This window comes from Macaca fascicularis, chromosome 7 (genome assembly GCF_037993035.2).
Source record: "Macaca fascicularis isolate 582-1 chromosome 7, T2T-MFA8v1.1".
Lineage (NCBI taxonomy): Eukaryota > Metazoa > Chordata > Mammalia > Primates > Cercopithecidae > Macaca > Macaca fascicularis.
The window spans coordinates 48671938-48691195 of NC_088381.1; the positions used below are offsets into that span (position 1 = coordinate 48671938).

Below are 19258 nucleotides of genomic sequence, written 5' to 3' on the forward strand. Positions count from 1 at the left end.
AACTGTGTCTCCACAACAACAACAACAACAAAAAAGAATGCAGAGTAGAAGCTTTAACCACAAATAAAGATGGCTTTCTTCTCAACTACTGCTGATATTTACATACAGGGGAAGAGACACTACTCCTGACACCTCTTTGGTCAGTTAATTTCTGAGAATGATCTGAACCCCTCATATGAATTAGGTCATTTCAGTAGATTATATATCCTTTCTAGTTCAGCTGTTAGAAAACAGGCTAAACTACACAGTGCCACCATGAGGCTGAAGCTGCTACATGGTTCAAACAAGGGCAGAAAAGCAACTGCCATGCATTCCAGCTCAGCTGAAGATTTCTGCTCCAAGGTATCCTAACCACCTGTTTGAGACACTGACTTTATAAATAGAAGAAAAAATATAAATACCTGTCAGTTTTCCAAAGGAGAAATTCCTTATCTATGTAAAATAATCCAAGAGAAACTATCAAAAATCGTTTCCTTGCTTCTTAAAGTTACCTGACTAGATGAAAGATGAGGCGTTCCAGTGTATTGAGATGAGTTCGGGAGAGTTGATCAATCACAGAGTATACACCACGGATTGTCTCCTTCCTCTCCTGAAGGCCTAAAAACATTAAGAGCAGAAACTAAGACTAAATATCCCCTCTTATACAGTGTATCTTCCTCCCAGACACTATGAAGCAAAGGAGGCTGGCTATAGAGTTTCAGGAGTAGTTGTACCTGTAAGGCTGGAGAAGAGCAACTCAAACTAACTATTTAACTCCTTTAGCTTGAGTTCTGTATTCATAAACAGTCTCCTTAGTTTGAACCTGTATCACAGTAATCCTTAATAACAGCAAGGGGAAAGAGATGTTCTAGTTTTTCAGTCATTGTGTAGCAGATTGATTTCTCATTAAATTCAACATAATTTATGAATCCTCAGGGCCTAAATGCCTCTAGAAAGGCCTTTATGAATATCCTATGCACCTATAGCACTGAGAAACTACACTCTGAAACCTGTTAGGCTTGGCATAAAACAGCCAGCTTTACACATAGTTCTTGCCTAGATTTCCAATTTAAATGAACATAAGCCTAATCTTAAAACTCTTATTTTTAATATTTTAATCTGTTTTATAACCCCAGTCTTTCAATTTCTTTGTAAGAAGCAACCAAGTGGCTCACTCAGAACATTTTTAGGACACTAACATTTTGATGAGTCTCTAAAAAGTCAACATGTGAATAGGTGACAGTATACTGGCAGTTTTGTATTCACTGTCAAAAGTTTACCTTTAGATCTATAATAATTAAACCACTAAAGGACGGCTTGAAGGTGGCATTTCTTTCCCAACTACAGGCCTTCTCTCTAACCCAGGAAGCCTATGCTTACCCATAGCTCGAAGAAATTCCTCATAGAGTTCAAAGGTCATGAGAGGATTGGGCAAATCTCGAAGCCATTGTTTGAATACACTTGCAATGACGTGTATGTTATAGTCATCTAGATTTACATTCTCAGCATCTATTTAGAGACAAGAGTTAGATTAACAAAGCCAAAACATGCAAAGAGATTAAAATAATTCACTTTACAAACTATCATCATTAAAGGAAGGCTTCATGTTTCTTTTTTTTTTGAGATGGAGTTTCGCTCTTGTTGTCCAGGCTGGAGTGCAATGTTGTGATCTTGGCTCACCACCTCTGCCTCCCAAGTTCAAGTGATTCTCCTGCCTCAGCCTCCCAAGTAGTTGGGATTACAGGCATGTGCTGCCACGCCTGGCTAATTTTGTATTTTTAGTAGAGCTGGGGTTTCTCCATGTTGGTCAGGCTGGTCTCAAACTCCCAACCTCATGTGATCCACCTGCCTCGGCCTCCCAAAGTGGAGGGATTACAGGAGTGAGCCACCATGCCTGGCCGGCTTCATGTTTCTTAATCAAACTGACTAACCTGTTTTCCACAATGTAATTCCATGCTTTGGAACTGTGCTTCTAACTGTTGTGAAAGAATACGTCTTGTTGATTTGTTTTCTAAATCTGTTGTGGAGTGAAGTGCGTAAAATAAAAGATCATGGCCAGGCACGGTGGCTCATGCCTGTAATCCCAGCACTTTGGGAGGCTGAGATGGGCAGATCACTTGAGGTCAGGAGACAGAAAGCAGCCTGGCCAACATGGTGAAAGCTGTCTCTACTAAAAATATAAAAATTAGCTGGGTGTGGTGGCACACGCCTGTAATCCCAGCTACTTGGGAGGCTGAGGCAGAATTGCCTGAACCCGGGAGACAGAGGTTGCAGTGAGCCAAGGTTGCACCATTGTACTACAGCCTGGGCAACAGAGCAACTGTCTCTAAATAAATAAATAAATAAATAAAATATTTTGATGCTGAAGTATTGTTAAACTGCTATAAACGTCTCTACATGCTTGCTCTCAATTTCTGTATTTCTCTTACTATGGCTTTGTCCTCAGACCACACTTTGAGTAGCAATGTTTTACATGACAAATGAAAAAACACATACAGGACATTTTCTGAAAGTAAGGCTGATTTTAAGTAATTCTTAGAGATAAAAGGACAGTGATAATTGAGCTTAGAAAATGTAAAGAAAACACGTTTACCCATTTCACTTATAAACTCCCTAAGGTTATACAGATTAGATGACTGCGAAGATTTGGGATGACTGATTTTCACTTGTGCTATTTCAAGGTATCAGAGACAAAGTCAGTAACTGCCTGTAAACTAAAGTAGACCAAGTCTCTTGTAGACGGAACCTTCTTGTAGACGGAACTGGTAAGACGGAGTCTTACCAGACATTGTTACTATTTTCATACTCATTTCTCATTGATTTGTTCATAAGAAACAGCACTGTACACAGGTTCTTGGCCACACAAGGACACACTTTGTACTCTGTTTGGTTCAAAAAGATCTATTCCTTCCCAACAGTGATAAAGTGTAGAAATTGAGAATGAAACTAAAGTCAATCCCCAGCATGAATTCCAGTACTAAAACTACAGCTCTACAAAGATACATGCTCAACTCACTATCAGTTTGAGTAACTGTCATCAACGTAGGCAGGCAAGATGATACACAGGAAAGAGTATTCGGCCGGGCGAGGTGGCTCAAGCCTGTAATCCCAGCACTTTGGGAGGCCGAGACGGGCGGATCACGAGGTCAGGAGATCGAGACCATCCTGGGTAACACAGTGAAACCCCGTCTCTACTAAAAATACAAAAACTTAGCCGGGCGAGGTGGCAGGCGCCTGTAGTCCCAGCTACTCGGGAGGCTGAGGCAGGAGAATGGCGTGAACCCGGGAGGCGGAGCTTGCAGTGAGCTGAGATCCGGCCACTGCACTCCAGCCTGGGTGACAGAGCGAGACTCCGTCTCAAAAAAAAAAAAAAAAAAAAAAAAGAAAGAGTACCCCTTGGAGTCAGAATCATAAAGAGAAAGGGGAAACATTACGAATTCAGAAGATCTGGGGTTAACTCCAATTTGGTCACTTATTGGTGATGAGTCTTTGGGCAAGATCCTCTGTAAGCCTCAGTTCCTTTTTTCTGTAAATGGGGATAATAATATCCCTAATTCATAGGATTGTTGTGAATATTATAAAAACATTAGTACAGCACCTTGCATCATCATCAGCAGCTCATTATTTAATTTCCCTGTACCTTAGTTTTCTTCTTTGTCAGAGGTATCACAATCTTACTGAATTATTACAAAAATTAAATGACATCTGCCCGAAGTACAAATTATATGCTCAATATATGTCTGCTGAATTGACCAAATGAAACCAAAGACTCTTTAGAAAACCAAAAAATGATAACAAAGCGCCACAGAAAAGAACGCATTCTTCCGGCTGCTAAGGAAAGGATCGACATGTAATGAAAACTTGAAGAGCATGAAATGACCTATTTAAATAAAGTATTTCATTATGATTTAGAGGGCACTATCTTACCTGTATCTAGACCCTGTCGAAGCTCCTTGATTTTATTGGTCGAACCAGACTTTCGATAAATACCTTCTGTATACAGTCCATGCATTTCAATGTAGTTTATGAGCTTTTCCACCACTAAAGGAACAGTTCGGTCTTCGCTGGTCAAACGGGACAGTTCAACCCCAAATTGTCGAGATGATAGCTCTGGATCATACTAAATAAAAGATAATTTTTAGTTTCCAAATGCATTCTAACACCTTGAAACGTGTTTAACCAATTCTTTACCAGGAGCTACTTTTTATTTCTCTGAAGTTTTATGAGCATAGTTAGAAGAGTTGGGAGAAAGGGAATTATGTTTAACTAAGTATAAATAAGTGAGATTAGTTTCAATCCTTTTCCACCAGAATCTCCAAAACAAAATAATGGAGTGAAGAATGAAGGCAGTGGCAAAGGGCTACAGCTTCTCCTGTCAAAAATTTGCTTCAAAAGCAAAGCTGGGATTTGGGCGTGGGGGAAAGGGTTGGATTTTATATGCAAACAGCTTGACCACCTACCAGATACCACTAGAAAATCTACTGATTTGATAAGAATTAGAGTTGTCAGCAAGTTCTTAAGCATAAGAATGCTTTGATGTTTATATAAACTTTATGGAAGTTTAACTGAAAAATGATTTCATAATTAAAGGTAGAGGAACACACAGATTAGCCCATGACTACTGTTATAGCTCTTCTGTATTGACTTGAAGAGTGTATCTAATATCATACTTTATTTATTTATTTATTTATTTGAGACAGAGTCTCACTCTGTCACCCAGGCTGGAGTGCAATGATGTGATCTCAACTCACTGCAACCTCCGCTTCCCAGGTTCCAGCGATTCTCATGCATCAGCCTCCCGAGTAGCTGGGACTACAGGTGCGTGCCACCACGCCCAGCTGGTATTTGTAGTTTTAGTACAGACGGGGTTTCATCATGTTGGCCAGGCTGGTCTCAAAATCCTGTCCTCAAGTGATCTGCCCGCCTTGGCCTCCCAAAGTGCTGGGATTACAGGTGTGAGCCACTGCGTCCGGCCAATATCATACTTTATTAACCTATAGGTTACTTTATATCCTATGTGACTGCAACAGAACAGCTTACCCAAGATTATTTGAAGTAATTCACTGAAAACAAAAATGGCAGGTATTATCTCTGAGACTGAAAATTGTTTTGCAAATCTGTCTTTCCTTCTCCTGTACCATTGGCCTTCCCTAACTGTATATTCCATTTTCTTCTTTAACCTGCACCCAACCAGTTGCCAAGTCAATTAGTTCATCATCTCTATTTTTTCCTTTGTAAGTGTCATCACCTCAGCTCAAAACTGTATCACTAACCAATTAGACTATTTCAACAGTTTCTTGGCCAGTTTTCCCCATATTCATATTTCCCCTTTTAAAATATTCTATAGTATATATAATGTTTTATTATCCTCAAAAACCTTTAGTGGCTAATTAGTATATAGCAAACTAAAGTGCAAACATTCTTGAGTCTCATACTCAAGAATTTACTTGAACTGATTCTAATTTCTACTTTCCAGCCTTACATTCATAAATTTGTCATTTACGTGTTAGGTACCAAGAAAATAAAATCAAGGCCTTCTGCTTCAGACTAGTAGTGTTAGGCCCAGAGCAATGGCTCACACCTGTAATCCCAGCATTTTGGGAGGCCGACACAGGTGGATCACCTAAGGTCAGGAGTTCAAGACCAGCCTGGCCCATATGGTGAAACCCCATCTCTACTAAAAATATAAAAATTAGCCAGGCATGGTGGCGGGTGCCTGTAATCCCAGCTACTCAGGAGGCTGAGGCAGGAGAATCACTTGAACACAGGAAGCAGAGATTGCAGTGAGCCAAGATTGCGCCACTGTACTCCAGCCTGGGTGACAAGAGCAAAACTGTCTCAAAAGAAAAAGAGTTAGTGTGTGAAGATAAGTAAAATTATAAATAGATTTATTAAGTATTATGGAACCACGGAAGAGAGATAGCTAGATCAGGAAAGACTGGGCTGGATAACAAACAACTAGTAATCTTGAAAAGACCTGATGTTAAACCTTAGTGTTGGAAAGCAAGTAATAGGTAAGTAAAGAAAGCAGGATCTTTTAGGCACAGGACATACAAAACTACAAAGTTGGGCAGAGCAAAGTAGCTACGGAAAGGAAGCCACCAGATAATTTTAAATAAGGGATGGCATAATCAGTTTATTAGTTTGTATCAGTATTATCAGGATTATTTTGCATCATTAATGTATCTACATACTCTGCATTCCAGCACTCAATTCTTAGAGCATTAATTTCTTTTCTTTTTTTTTTTTTTTTGAGACGGAGTCTGGCTCTGTGGCCCAGGCTGGAGTGCAGTAGCCGGATCTCAGCTCACTGCAAGCTCCGCCTCCCGGGTTTACGCCATTCTCCTGCCTCAGCCTCCCGAGTAGCTGGGACTACAGGCGCCCGCCATCTCGCCTGGCTAGTTTTTTGTATTTTTTTAGTAGAGATGAGGTTTCACCGGGTTAGCCAGGATGGTCTAGATCTCCTGACCTCGTGATCTGCCCATCTCGGCCTCCCAAAGTGCTGGGATTACAGGCTTGAGCCACCGCGCCCGGCCTAGAGCATTAATTTCATGTCTATTTTGACATATGTTAAATTTCAGAGACAACATCTCTGAAAAGCATTTCCAAGTCTGAGGCAGAATGGACACAATCTTGGAATATTTAGAGGATGCATATTAAAAGTTTTGCCTTGTCACTATGTGAACTTGGCTAGGTTATTTCACGTTTGCAGCAGAAATATCTCCTTTCTACTTCAGAGGTTGTTGTAAACATTAAGTTGAACATACACAGCATGACAACCTGGTATATGTCAAATACAGAAAAAATTATTATAGAAATAGAATAGAATAAGGCTTGCTGTAATGATTAAATTTTAGCCAAATGTTTTCCTAATGCTGGGACACAGATGTGCAAATACATATTCTGTTTATTTAAATCCCTATGGTATTAGAAATGTTATAACTTGTGAAAGCAAAATAACAAATAATTTTTAGGTATTAAACAAAAACTTTTAAAATATTTGATTTGAAACTAAGTAATCTAAAGCAAACATGCTAGAATAATCTAAAGCAAACATGCTAGAATATTCTATTTCTTGAAATGAAGAAACAAATTAATTTTACTATTTTAAATGGAAAAAAATTTAATTCTGAGTACTTTTCTAAAAATATATTTTAATAGTTTTTGTTTCATAGTTATTTTTCATTTAAACTAACTTCATGAGTATTTTAAATAAAATCTTTATGGAGCTATGACATACACACATTGCAAGTTACAGCTTAAAGGATTTTCACAAAGACCCAAATTAAGAAACAAAATATTACCAACAGTTTAAAATTACCCTAGGTCTCTTCCAGCCACCATGCCCTTTACCCTTCACAAATAACCAGTATCTGTACTTCTGTCACTAAAAATTAGTTTTACCTGCATTTGGATGTTATGTAAATGGAAAAACACAGTATGTGCACCTAGAGTTAGTTTAATCTATTTTTGAACTCTGTTTAAATGTACTCTTTTGTCTCTAGCTTTCAGTCAACATTGTTTGCATCAATAAATTTTTTTTTCTTTTGCACTTTTTACATTAATGAATATTATTGATATGTAAAAGTACATGAAAGTACATGGAAAAATAACAGTATGAAAACAATGCAAAGCAAGCTAGAATACCTAGGTAATTAATAATACAAAGATATTAATTTTGCACCTGTTCTAATTTGCTCTATGACATACAACTGACAATTTTTAATTGATTTAACTTCTGACTTTCTTTTGAATACCTATGGTCAAGATTTGATTTTAAGGCTTTAATGAAAATTGTTTAATAGATGTTTCTTTTTTTATTATAAGTTCTAGGGTACATATGCAGAACGTGCATGTTTATTACATAGGTATACATGTGCCATGTTGGTTTGCTGCACCCATCAACTCATCATTTACATTAGGTATTTCTCCTAATGCTATCCCTCCCCCAGACCCTCACCCTCCAACAGGCCCCGGTGTGTGATTTTCCCAACCCTGTGTCCAAGTGTTCTCATTGTTCAATTCCCACCTGTGAGTGAGAACATGCAGTGTTTGGTTTTCTGTCCTTGTGATAGTTTGCTGAGAATGATGGTTTCCAGCTTCATCCACGTCCCTGCAAAGGACATGAATTCATCCTTTCTTTATGGCTGCATAGTATTCCATGATGTATATGTGCCACATTTTCTTAATCCAGTCTATCACTGATGGACATTTGGGTTGGTTCCAAGTCTTTGCTATTATGAGTAGTGCCACAACAAACGTATGTATGCATGTGTCTTTATAGTAGCATAATTTATAATCCTCTAGGTATATACCCAGTAAAGGGGTCACTGGGTCAAATGGAATGTCTAGTTCTAGATCCTTGAGGAACTGCCACACTGTTTTCCACAATGGTTGAACTAATTTACATGCTCATCAACAGTGTAAAAGCATTCCTATTTCTCCACCTCCTCTCCAGCATCTTTTGTTTCCTGACTTTTTAATGATCGCCATTCTAACTGGTGTGAGATAGTATCTCATTGTGGTTTTGATTTGCATTTCTCTGATGACCAGTGATGATGAGCATTTTTTCATGTGTCTGTTGGCTGCATAAATGGCTTCTTTTGAGAACTGTCTGTGCATATCCTTTGCCTACTTTTGATGGGGTTTTTTTCTTGTAAATTTGTTTAAGTTCTTTGTAGATTCTGGGTATAAGCCCTTTGTCAGATGGGTAGATTGTAAAAATTTTCTCCCATTCTGTAGGCTGCCTGTTCACTCTGATGGTAATTTCTTTTGCTCTGCAGAAGCTCTTTAGTTTAATTAGACCCCATTTGTCTATTTTGGCTTTTGTTGCCATTGCTTTTGGTGTTTTAGTCATGAAGTCGTTGCCCATGCCTATGTCCTGAATGGTATTGCCTAGGTTTTCTTCTAGGGTTTTTATGGTTTTAGGTCTTACATTTAAGTCTTTAATCCATCTTGAATTAATTTTTGTTTAAGGTGTAAGGAAGGGATCCAGTTTCAGCTTTCTACATGTGGCTAGCCAGTTTTCCCAGCACCATTTATTAAATAGGGAATCCTTTCCTCATTTCTTGTTTTTGTCAGGTTTGTCAAAGATCAGATGGTTGTAGATGTGTGGTGTTATTTCAGTGGCCTCTGTTCTGTTCCATTGGTCTATATATGTGTTTTGATACCAGTACCATGCTGTTTTGGTTACTGTAGCCTTGTAGTATAGTTTGAAGTCAGGTAGTGTGATGCCTCCAGCTTTGTTCTTTTGGCTTAGGATTGTCTTGGCTATGTGGGCTCCTTTTTGGTTCCATATGAACTTTAAAGTCGTTTTTTCCAATTCTGTGAAGAAAGTCGTTGGTAGCCTGATGGGGATAGCACTGAATCTATAAATTATCTTGGGCAGTATGGCCATTTTCACAATATTGATTCTTCCTATCCATGAGCATGGAATGTTCTTCTATTTGTTTGTGTCCTGTTTTATTTCCTTGAGCAGTGGTTTGTAGTTCTCCTTGAAGAGGTCCTTCACATCCCTTGTAAGCTGGTTTCCTAGGTATTTTATTCTCTTTGTAGCAATTGTGAATGGGAGTTCACTCATGATTTGGCTCTCTGTTTGTCTGTTATTGGTGTATAGGAAAGCTTGTGATTTTTGCACATTGATTCTTGTATCCTGAGACATTGCTGAAGCTGCTTATTAGCTTAAGATTTGGGGCTGAGATGATGGAGTTCTCTAAATATACAATCATGTCATCTGCAAATAGGGACAATTTGACTTCCTCTTTTCCTAATTGAATACCCTTTATTTCTTTCTCTTGCCTGATTGCCCTGGCCAAAACTTCCAACACTACGTCAAAAAGGAGTGGTGAGAGAGGGCATCCCTGTCTTGTGCTGGTTTTCAAAGGGAATGCTTCCAGCTTTTGCCCATTCAGTATGATACTGGCTTTGTCATAAATAGCTCTTATTATTTTGAGATATGTTCCATCAATACCTAGTTTATTGAGAGTTTTTAGCATGAAGGGCTCTTGAATTTTGTCAAAGGCCTTTTCTGCATTTATTGAGATAATCATGTGGTTTTTGTCTTTGATTCTGTTTATGTGATGAATTACGTTTATTGATTTGCATATACTGAACCAGCCTTGCATCCCAGAGATGAAGCCAACTTGATCATGGTGAGTAAGCTTTTTGATGTGCTGCTGGATTCAGCTTACCAGTATTTTATTGAGGATTTCTGCATCAATGTTCATCAGGGATACTGGTCTAAAATTCTTTTTCTTCTTGTGTCTCTGCCAGGCTTTGGTATCAGGATGATGCTGGTCTCATAAAATGAGTTAGGGAGGATTCCCTCTTTTTCTGTTGATTGGAACAGTTTCAGAAGGAATGGTACCAGCCCCTCTTTGTACCTCTGGTCGAATTTGGCTGTGAATCTGTCTGGTCTGGGACTTTTTTTGGTTGGTAGGCTATTGATGATTGCCTCAATTTCAGAGCCTGTTATTGGTCTATTCAGAGATTCAACTTTCTCCTCGTTTAGTCTTGGGAGGGTGCATGTATCCAGGAATTTGCCCATTTCTTCTAGATTTTCTAGTTTGTTTGCATAGAGGTGTTTATAGTATTCTCTGACGGTAGTCTGAACTTCTGTGGGGTCGGTGGTGATACCCCTTTATCATTTTTTATTGCGTCTATTTGATTCTTCTCTCTTATTAGTCTTGCTAGCGATCTATCAATTTTGTTGATCTTTTCAAAAAATCAGCTCCTGGATTCACTGATTTTTTCAAGGGTTTTTTGTGTCTCTATCTCCTTCAGTTCTGCTCTGATATCAGTTATTTTTTGCCTTCTGTTAGCTTTTGAATTTGTTTGCTCTTGCTTCTCTAGTTCTTTTAATTGTGATATTAGGGTGTCAATTTTAGAATATTCCTGCTTTCTCTTGTGGGCATTTAGTGCTATAAATTTCCCTCTACATACTGCTTTAAATGTGTCTCAGAGATTCTGGTACATTGTGTCTTTGTTCTCATTGGTTTCAAACAACACTTTTATTTCTTCCTTCATTTCGTTATTTACCCAGTAGTCATTCAGGAGTAGGTTGTTCCGTTTCTATGTAGTTGTGTGGTTTTGAGTGAGTTTCTTAATCCTGAGTTCTAATTTGATTGACAGTTTGTTGTGATTTCTGTTCTTTTACATTTGCTGAGGAGTGTCTGACTTCCAACTATGTGGTCAATTTTAGAATAAGTGCAATGTGGTGCTGAGAAGAATGTATATTCTGTTGATTTGGGGTGGAGAGTTCTGTAGATGTCTATTAGGTCCACTTGGTGCAGAGCTGAGTTCAAGTCCTGGATATTCTTTGTTAACCTTCTGTCTCGTTGATCTAATATTGACAGTGCGGTGTTAAAGTCTCCAATTATTATTGTGTGGGAGTCTAAGTCTCTTTGTAGGTCTCTTAGGACTTGCTTTATGAATCTGGGTGCTCTTGTATTGGGTGCATATATATTTAGGATAGTTAGCTCTCCTTGTTGAATTGATCCCTTTACCATTATGTAATGGCCTTCTTTGTCTCTTTTGATCTTTGTTGGCTTAAAGTCTGTTTTATCAGAGACTAGGATTGCAACCCCTGCCTTTTTTTTTTTTTTTTTTTTTTTTGCTTTCCATTTGCTTGGCAGATCTTCCTCCATCCCTTTATTTTGAGCCTATATGTGTCTCTGCACCTGAGATGGGTCTCCTGAATACAGCACACTGATGGATCTTGACTCTATCCAATTTGCCAGTCTGTGCCTTTTAATTGGAGCATTTAGCCCGTTTACATTTAAGGTTAATATTGTTATGTGTGAATTTGATCCTGTCATTATGATGTTAGTTGGTTATTTTGTCTGTTAATTGATGCAGTTTCTTCATAGCATTGATGGTCTTTACGGTTTGGCATGTTTTTACAGTGGCTGGTATCACTTATTCCTTTCCATGTTTAGTGCTTCCTTTAGGAGCTCTTCTAAGGCAGGCCTGGTGGTGACAAAATCCCTCAGCATTTGCTTGTCTGTAAAGGATTTTATTTCTCCTTCACTTTTGAATCTTAGTTTGGCTGGATATGAAATTCTGGGTTGAAAATTCTTTTCTTTAAGAATGTTGAATATGGGCCCCCACTCTCTTCTTTCTGGCTTGTAGGGTTTATGCAGAGAGATCTGCTGTTAGTCTGATGGGCTTCCCTTTGTGGGTAACTCAACCTTTCTCTCTGGCTGCCCTTAATACTCTTTCCTTCATTTCAACCTTGGTGAATCTGACAATTATGTGTTTTGGGGTTGCTCTTCTTGAGGAGTATCTTTGTGGTATTCTCCGTATTTCCTGAATTTGAATGTTGGCCTGCCTTGCTAGGATGGGGAAGTTCTCCTGGAAAACATTCTGAAGAGTGTTTTCCAACTTGGTTCCATTCTCCCCGTTGCTTTCAGTACACCAAACGTAGATTTGGTCTTTTCACATAGTCCCATATTTTTTGGAGGCTTTGTTCCTTTCTTTTCATTCTGTTTTCTCTAATCTTGTCTTCTCGCTTTATTTCATTAATTTGATCTGCAATCACTGATATCCTTTCTTCTACTTGATTGAATCAGTTATTGAAGCTTGTGCATGTGTCACAAAGTTCTTGTGCCATGGTTTTCAGCTCCATCAGGTCATTTAAGGTCTTCTCTACACTGTTTATTCTAGTTAGCCATTCGTCTAACCTTTTTTCAAGGTTTTTAGCTTCCTTGTGATGGGTCAGAACACGCTCCTTTAGCTCGGAGAATTTTGTTATTACTGACCTTCTGAAGTCTACTTCTGTCAACTTGTGAAAGTCATTCTCCATCTAGCTTTGTTCTGTTGCTGGCAAGGAGCTGCAATCCTTTGGAAGAGAAGAGGCACTCTGGTTTTTAGAATTTTCGACTTTTCTGCTCTGGTTTCTCCTCATCTTTGTGGTTTTATCTGCCTTTGGTCTTTGATGTTGGTCATCTACTGATGGGGTTTTGGTGTGGATTTCGTTTTTGTTAATGTTGATGATATTCCTTTCCATTTGTTAGTTTTCCTTCTGACAGTCAGGTCCCTCAGCTACAGGTCTATTGGAGTTTGCTGGAGGTCCACTCCAGACCCTGTCTGCCTGGGTATCACCAGCAGAGGCTGCAGAACAGCAAATATTGCAGAACAGCAAATATTGCTGCCTAATCCTTCCTCTGGAAGCTTCGTCCCAGAGAGGCACCCGCCTGTATGAAGTGTCTGTCGGCCCCTACTGGGAGGTGTGTCCCAGTTAGGCTACACAGGAGTCAGGGACCCACTTGAGGAGGCAGTCTGTCCGTTCTCAGAGCTCAAACACCATGCTGGGAGAACCACTGCTCTCTTCAGAGCAGTCAGACAGGAACGTTTAAGTCTGCAGAAGTTTCTGCTGCCATCTGTTTAGCTATGCCCTGCCCACAGAGGTGGAGTCTAGAGGCAGTAGGCCTTGCTGAGCTGTGGAGGGCTCCACCCAGTTCAAGCTTCCTGGCCACTTTGTTTACCTACTCAAGCCTCAGCAATGGCAGACGCCCCTCCCCCTGCCAGGCTGCAGCCTCGTAGGTCTATCTCGGACTGCTGTGCTAGCAGTGAACAAGGCTCTGTGGGCATGGGACCTGCCAAGCCAGGCACGGGAGAGAATCTCCTGGTCTGCCGGTTGCTAAGACTGTGCGAAAAAACACAGTATTTGGGCGGAAGTGTCCTGTTTTTCCAGGTACAGTCTGTCATGGCTTCCCTTGGCTAGGAAAGGGAAATCCCCTGACCCCTTGTGCTTCCTGGGTGAGGCGATGCCCTGCCCTGCTTCGGCTCGCCCTCCGTGGGCTGCACCCACTGTCCAGCCAGTCCCAATGAGAGGAACCAGGTACATCAGTTGGAAATGCAGAAATCACCCATTGCATGAGTATCAATAGTTTAATCTCATTACTAGACTTTATTCCATTATATAAAGACAGTATATTTTATTTATTCATTCTACTGCTAATAGACACGTTTCTTCTAAGTTTTGGTATGTTTCACATAATGTTCATATTGTGCTTTGGCACAAACACATATGTATATCTGTTGGGTGTATGTCTTGCAGGGGTATTGCTGAGTCATGAGAAATGCTTATGCTTAAAAGGTTTGATAGATACTACGAAATAATTTTTTTTTTTTTGAGACGGAGTCTGGCTCTGTCGCCCAGGCTGGAGTGCAGTGGCGTGATCTCGGCTCACTGCAAGCTCCGCCTCCCGGGTTTACGCCATTCTCCTGCCTCAGCCTCCCGAGTAGCTGGGACTACAGGCACCTGCCACCTCGCCCAGCTAGTTTTTCGTATTTTTTAGTAGAGACGGGGTTTCACCGTGTTAGCCAGGATGGTCTTGATCTCCTGACCTCGTGATCCGCCCATCTCGGCCTCCCAAAGTGCTGGGATTATAGGCTTGAGCCACCGCGCCCGGCCACTACGAAATAATTTAAAGAGTGTATTGGCCAACCTACACTCCTACCAGCAATGTATTAAAAGTTTTGTTTTCCATTTTAGTCATTCAAATGAGTATATGATATATCTCACTGTGTTTTAATTTGCATGTTCCTGATGATTAGTGACGCTGGAGACCTTTTTGTATGTTTTTGGTTAGGTAGAAATCCAGTTTTGGCCAGGCATAGTGGCTCATGACTTTAGTAATCCCAACACTTTGGGAGGCCTAGGGAGACAGATTGCTTGAGCCCAGAAGTTCAAGTCTAGCCTGAGCAACATGGTAAAACTCTGCTTCTACTAAGAATACAAAAAAATTAGCCAGGCATGGTGGTGCACACATGTAGTCCCAGCAACTGAGGAGGCTGAGGTGGGAGGATCACTTGAGTCAAGGCTGCAGTGAGCCAAGATTATTATTATTATTATTTTTTGAGACGGAGTCTCGCTCTGTCTCCCAGGCTGGAGTGCAGTGGCTGGATCTCAGCTCACTGCAAGCTCTGCCTCCTGGGTTTATGCCATTCTCCTGCCTCAGCCTCCCGAGTAGCTGGGACTACAGGCGCCCGCCACCTCGCCTGGCTAGTTTTTTGTATTTTTTAGTAGAGACAGGGTTTCACTGGGTTAGCCAGGATGGTCTCGATCTCGTGACCTCGTGATCTGCCCGTCTCGGCCTCCCAAAGTGCTGGGATTACAGGCTTGAGCCACCGCGCCTGGCTTGAGCCAAGATTATACCACTACACTCCAGCCTGGACAACTTGTCTCAAAAAAAAAAAAAAAAAAAAAAAAGGAAAAGAAAAGAAAAGAGAAATCCACTTTTGTGAAGTACATTTGCTCAGTTTTTTACAGAGATGAAAATTGTCTTTGCTACTGATCTGTGGATGCTTTTTATGTATTTTAGATCCAAGCTCTCTCTCTATATACATACCCATCCATCCATATATATATATATATCTTCTGTGATTTTTTGAATAATGAATGAGTTTTGAATTTTACCCAATACTTTTCCTGTATTTATTGAGATGATTATTCTTTTATTTGTACTGTGTAGTAAATCATTCATTAATTTTTGAATGGTAAATCAACCCTGCATTTATGGAATGAGGTATTATCATTTTTATAGATCACTAGATTCAATGTACTAATATTTTGATTAAGACTTTTACATCTATGCTTATGAGATATGACTTGTAATTTTCTGTTATTACAGTATCCTTTATATTTGACTTGAAGGTTTCTCTGTTCTCATAAGCCAAGTTGGGAAAAAAAGTTATGATACATTCTTTTTTTTTTTTTTTTTTTTTTTTGAGATGGAGTCTTGCTCTGTCGCCCAGGCTGGAGTGCAGTGGCTGGATCTCAGCTCACTGAAAGCTCCGTCTCCCAGGTTTACGCCATTCTCCTGCCTCAGCCTCCTGAGTAGCTGGGACTACAGGCGCCTGCCACCTCGCCCGGCTAGTTTTTTGTATTTTTTTTTTAGTAGAGACGGGGTTTCACCGTGTTAGCCAGGATGGTCTCGATCTGCTGACCTTGTGATCCGCCCGTCTCGGCCTCCCAAAGTGCTGGGATTACAGGCTTGAGCCACCGCACCCGGCCTATGACACATTCTTTTACCATTTCTCTGACAGAGTTTATAAAAAGATTTGTGTTATTTCTTCCTTAAATATGTGGAAGTATTCAAAGGTGAAATCTGGGCCTGGAGATATCTTTGTGAGATTTTAAACTACAAATTCTATTTTAATAGATTTTAATCAGATTTCCTACTTTTTGAGTTAGTTTAACTGAGTTGTATTTTCAAAGGAGTTTGTCCAATTGATCTTAATTATCAAATTTATTGGTATCAATTTATCCATAACAGCCTTTTTTTTTTTTTTTTTTTTTTTTTAAGGAGGAGTCCTGCTCTTTCGCCCAGGCTGGAGTGCAATGGCGCAATCTCGGCTCATTGCAACCTCTGCCTCCCAGGTTCAAGCGGTTCTCCTGCCTCAGCCTCCCTAGTAGCTGGGAGTACAGGCGCATGCCACCATGTCTGGCTAATTTTTTGTGTTTTAGTAGAGATGGGGTTTCACTGTGGTTAGCCAGGATGGTCTCGATCTCCTGACCCTGTGATCCACCCGCCTCGGGGTATCCTTTTAATCTGTGCAGTATCTGCAGTGATATCCACATTTTTATTCTTGATATTGACAATTGCTGCTTTTGAAAAAAATTTTTTTCTTGATTATTCTTTCTTGTTTACTTATTTTTTAAATTCTTTTCCAGGAGCCAAAATTTGGCATTGTAGATTTTCCTCTACTGTACAAATGATCTCGATTTCATTTATTTCTTTATTATTGTCTTCCTTCCACTGTCTTGAGGTTTAATTAGATGGGTTTTTGGAGGTTTTTCCTACCTTCTTGAGATGAAAGTTAAGATCATTTTCAAACCTGCTCACTTTCTAATGTATGCACTTAAAAGCTGTAAGTTTTTCTCTTAGGATAATTTTAACTGTACTCCATGTATTTTGTTATATCATACCCATTACCATTTAGTTCAAAATGTTTTTCCACTTTTATTGTAATTTAGAAATATGCTGCTTAATTTCTAAACATTTGAGAATTGTCCACTTATCTTTTTGTTCATTTACAGCTCAATTCCACTGTGGTCAAAGAACATACTACTGATATTTTCAATCCATTGAAATTTACAGGGACTAGCTCCATGGTTCAGCACATGATTAATTTTATCAAATGTTTCACATGCACTGGAAAAGAATGTGCATTTAGCAGCTGTAGGACATAGAGTTTAATATATGCCAATTACATCAAATTTTTCTTATCACTTGTATCCTTCCTAATTTGTCTTCCAGATACTGAAACTAAATATTAGAGGCTTATAATGTTAGAATTTTTATATTTCCCTGATGGTTTGACCCTTCATTATGATACACCTTTATTTGAAGTGATGCTTCTTGCCTTAAAGTACACTTTATAACATCTTTCTATTGGTTATTCTTTGCATGCCATCTATTTCTATCCTGTTGCTTTCAATCTTTCTATAGTTTTATATTTAAGTATGTCTCTTATGAATATCATATCACTGAGATTTTTCAGTTGATTTTAACTTTAGTCTTCTATTTGGAGCATTTACCCTTTTAACATGTAACGTGATCACCAATATATTTCAATCTATATCTGTCAATCTGCTATTTATTTTTTCTTTGTCAACCTGTTTTGTGTTTTTCTCTAATTTCTTACTTTCTTTTATAATACATTAATAAACTACTTTTGTTTTTCCACTTTATTGTCTTTATTAGTTTTTAAGTTACATATTCTTTTACTTGGTGGTTACTTTAGCAAATATTCACAAAATATTTAAGTCTAATATATTTCTAGCATGCTTACCAGTTTCCACATGACACAGAGACCTTAGAATATTTTGACTTCACTTAACCAACTGCTTTTGTGTTGTTGTCATGCATTTTAATTCTGTATACACTTTAAGCCCCACAAGACATTATGACTGTTTTCAGCCACTATACATTTATATTTATGCATATTATTTACTCTTTCTACTGCTCTTCATTCCTTCCTTATTTCTGTTTCCATCTGAGACCATTTTCCTTCTTTTTGGAGAACCTCCTTTAGTATTTCTTCTAGTGTAGATCTGCTGGTGACAAATTCTGGTGCAGGTCTGCTGCTGAGTTTCTGTTTGAAAATGTCTTCACAACACTTTCACTTTTGAAGGGTATTTTCACTGGGTACAGATATCTGGGTTGTCTTTATTTTTACACTAAAAGATAACAAGTCACTGTTTTCTTGGCTTCCATCACTTCTGTCCAGAATTCAGTTGTCAATCGTCAAGCAATTTCATTGCTCCTTTAGGTAATGCTTATTTCCTTCTGAATGCTTTTAAGAAATTTTTTTGTTTGTTTGTTTGGAGCACTGTACACATCTAGGTGTAGTTTTCTCTATATTTGTCCCACTTTAGGTTAAAAGGTTTTTATGAACCTGTGACTTGCTGTGTTGGCCATTATCTCTTAAAATGTTGCTTCTGCCTTGTTCTCTCTACTTTTTTCCTGGACTCCAATTATATACATTTAAGAACCTTCATTCTTTCCCCTATGTCTCTCACATCTATTTCTGTATTTCTCCATTCTCTTTGCTCTCCATGCCTGGATATATCTACCAACCTATCTTTCGGTTCACCAAATTTCTCCTCTTTTTTTCTTGAGACAGGATTTCACTCTGTTACCAGGATGAAGTATAGTGGCATGCTCACAGCTCACTGAAGCCTCAACCTCCCAGGTTCAAGTGTTCCTCCTGCCGTGGTCTCCCTAGTAGCTAAGACTACAGGAATGTGCCAACATGCCCAACTGATTTTTGTATTTTTAGTAGAGACGGGGTTTCGTCGTGTTGCCCAAGCTGGTCTTAAACTCCTGGGCTCAGGTGATCCACCCAAGTTGGCCTCCCAAAGGGCTGAGATTACAGGCATAAGCCACCACGCCTGGCCCAAAGTTCTCTTCTGCTATGACGATTAAACCTATATTTTCAGTGTATAATTTTAACTCCATTTTGCATTTCCGGAATTTCCATTTGATTCTTTAAAAATATATATTTAAATATATACAGTTATCCCTTGGAGAATGGTTCCAGGACACCCTCCCTGCCCCCCACGGATACCAAAATCCATGGATACTCAAGTCCTTCATATAAAATGGTGCTGTATCTGCATATAACAGATATACTTCCTCCTGTATACTTCAAGTCAGCCCTAGATTACTTATAATACCTAATATAATGCCTCACATTATTTTATTCTGTGGATTCAACGTAGTATTTAATACACAGAAAATTGAAGTTTTACTTTTTGGAACTGTGTGCA

At 39.2% G+C, this 19258-nt stretch overlaps 1 protein-coding gene across 30 annotated transcripts in view; it reads right to left on the reverse strand.

Moving 5' to 3' along the window:
• Positions 1 to 19258, reverse strand: part of MYO9A (myosin IXA) — a 306446-nt gene that overhangs the window by 28644 nt on the left and 258544 nt on the right. For all 30 annotated transcript variants that reach the window (XM_073996176.1, XM_073996166.1, XM_073996163.1 and 27 more), the window contains 3 exons: positions 3907 to 4099; positions 1360 to 1488; positions 492 to 597 (listed from right to left, as the gene is read on the reverse strand). In XM_073996176.1, coding sequence (XP_073852277.1) covers positions 492 to 597; positions 1360 to 1488; positions 3907 to 4099 — 428 coding nt within the window. The remainder of the gene's footprint in view (positions 1 to 491; positions 598 to 1359; positions 1489 to 3906; positions 4100 to 19258) is intronic.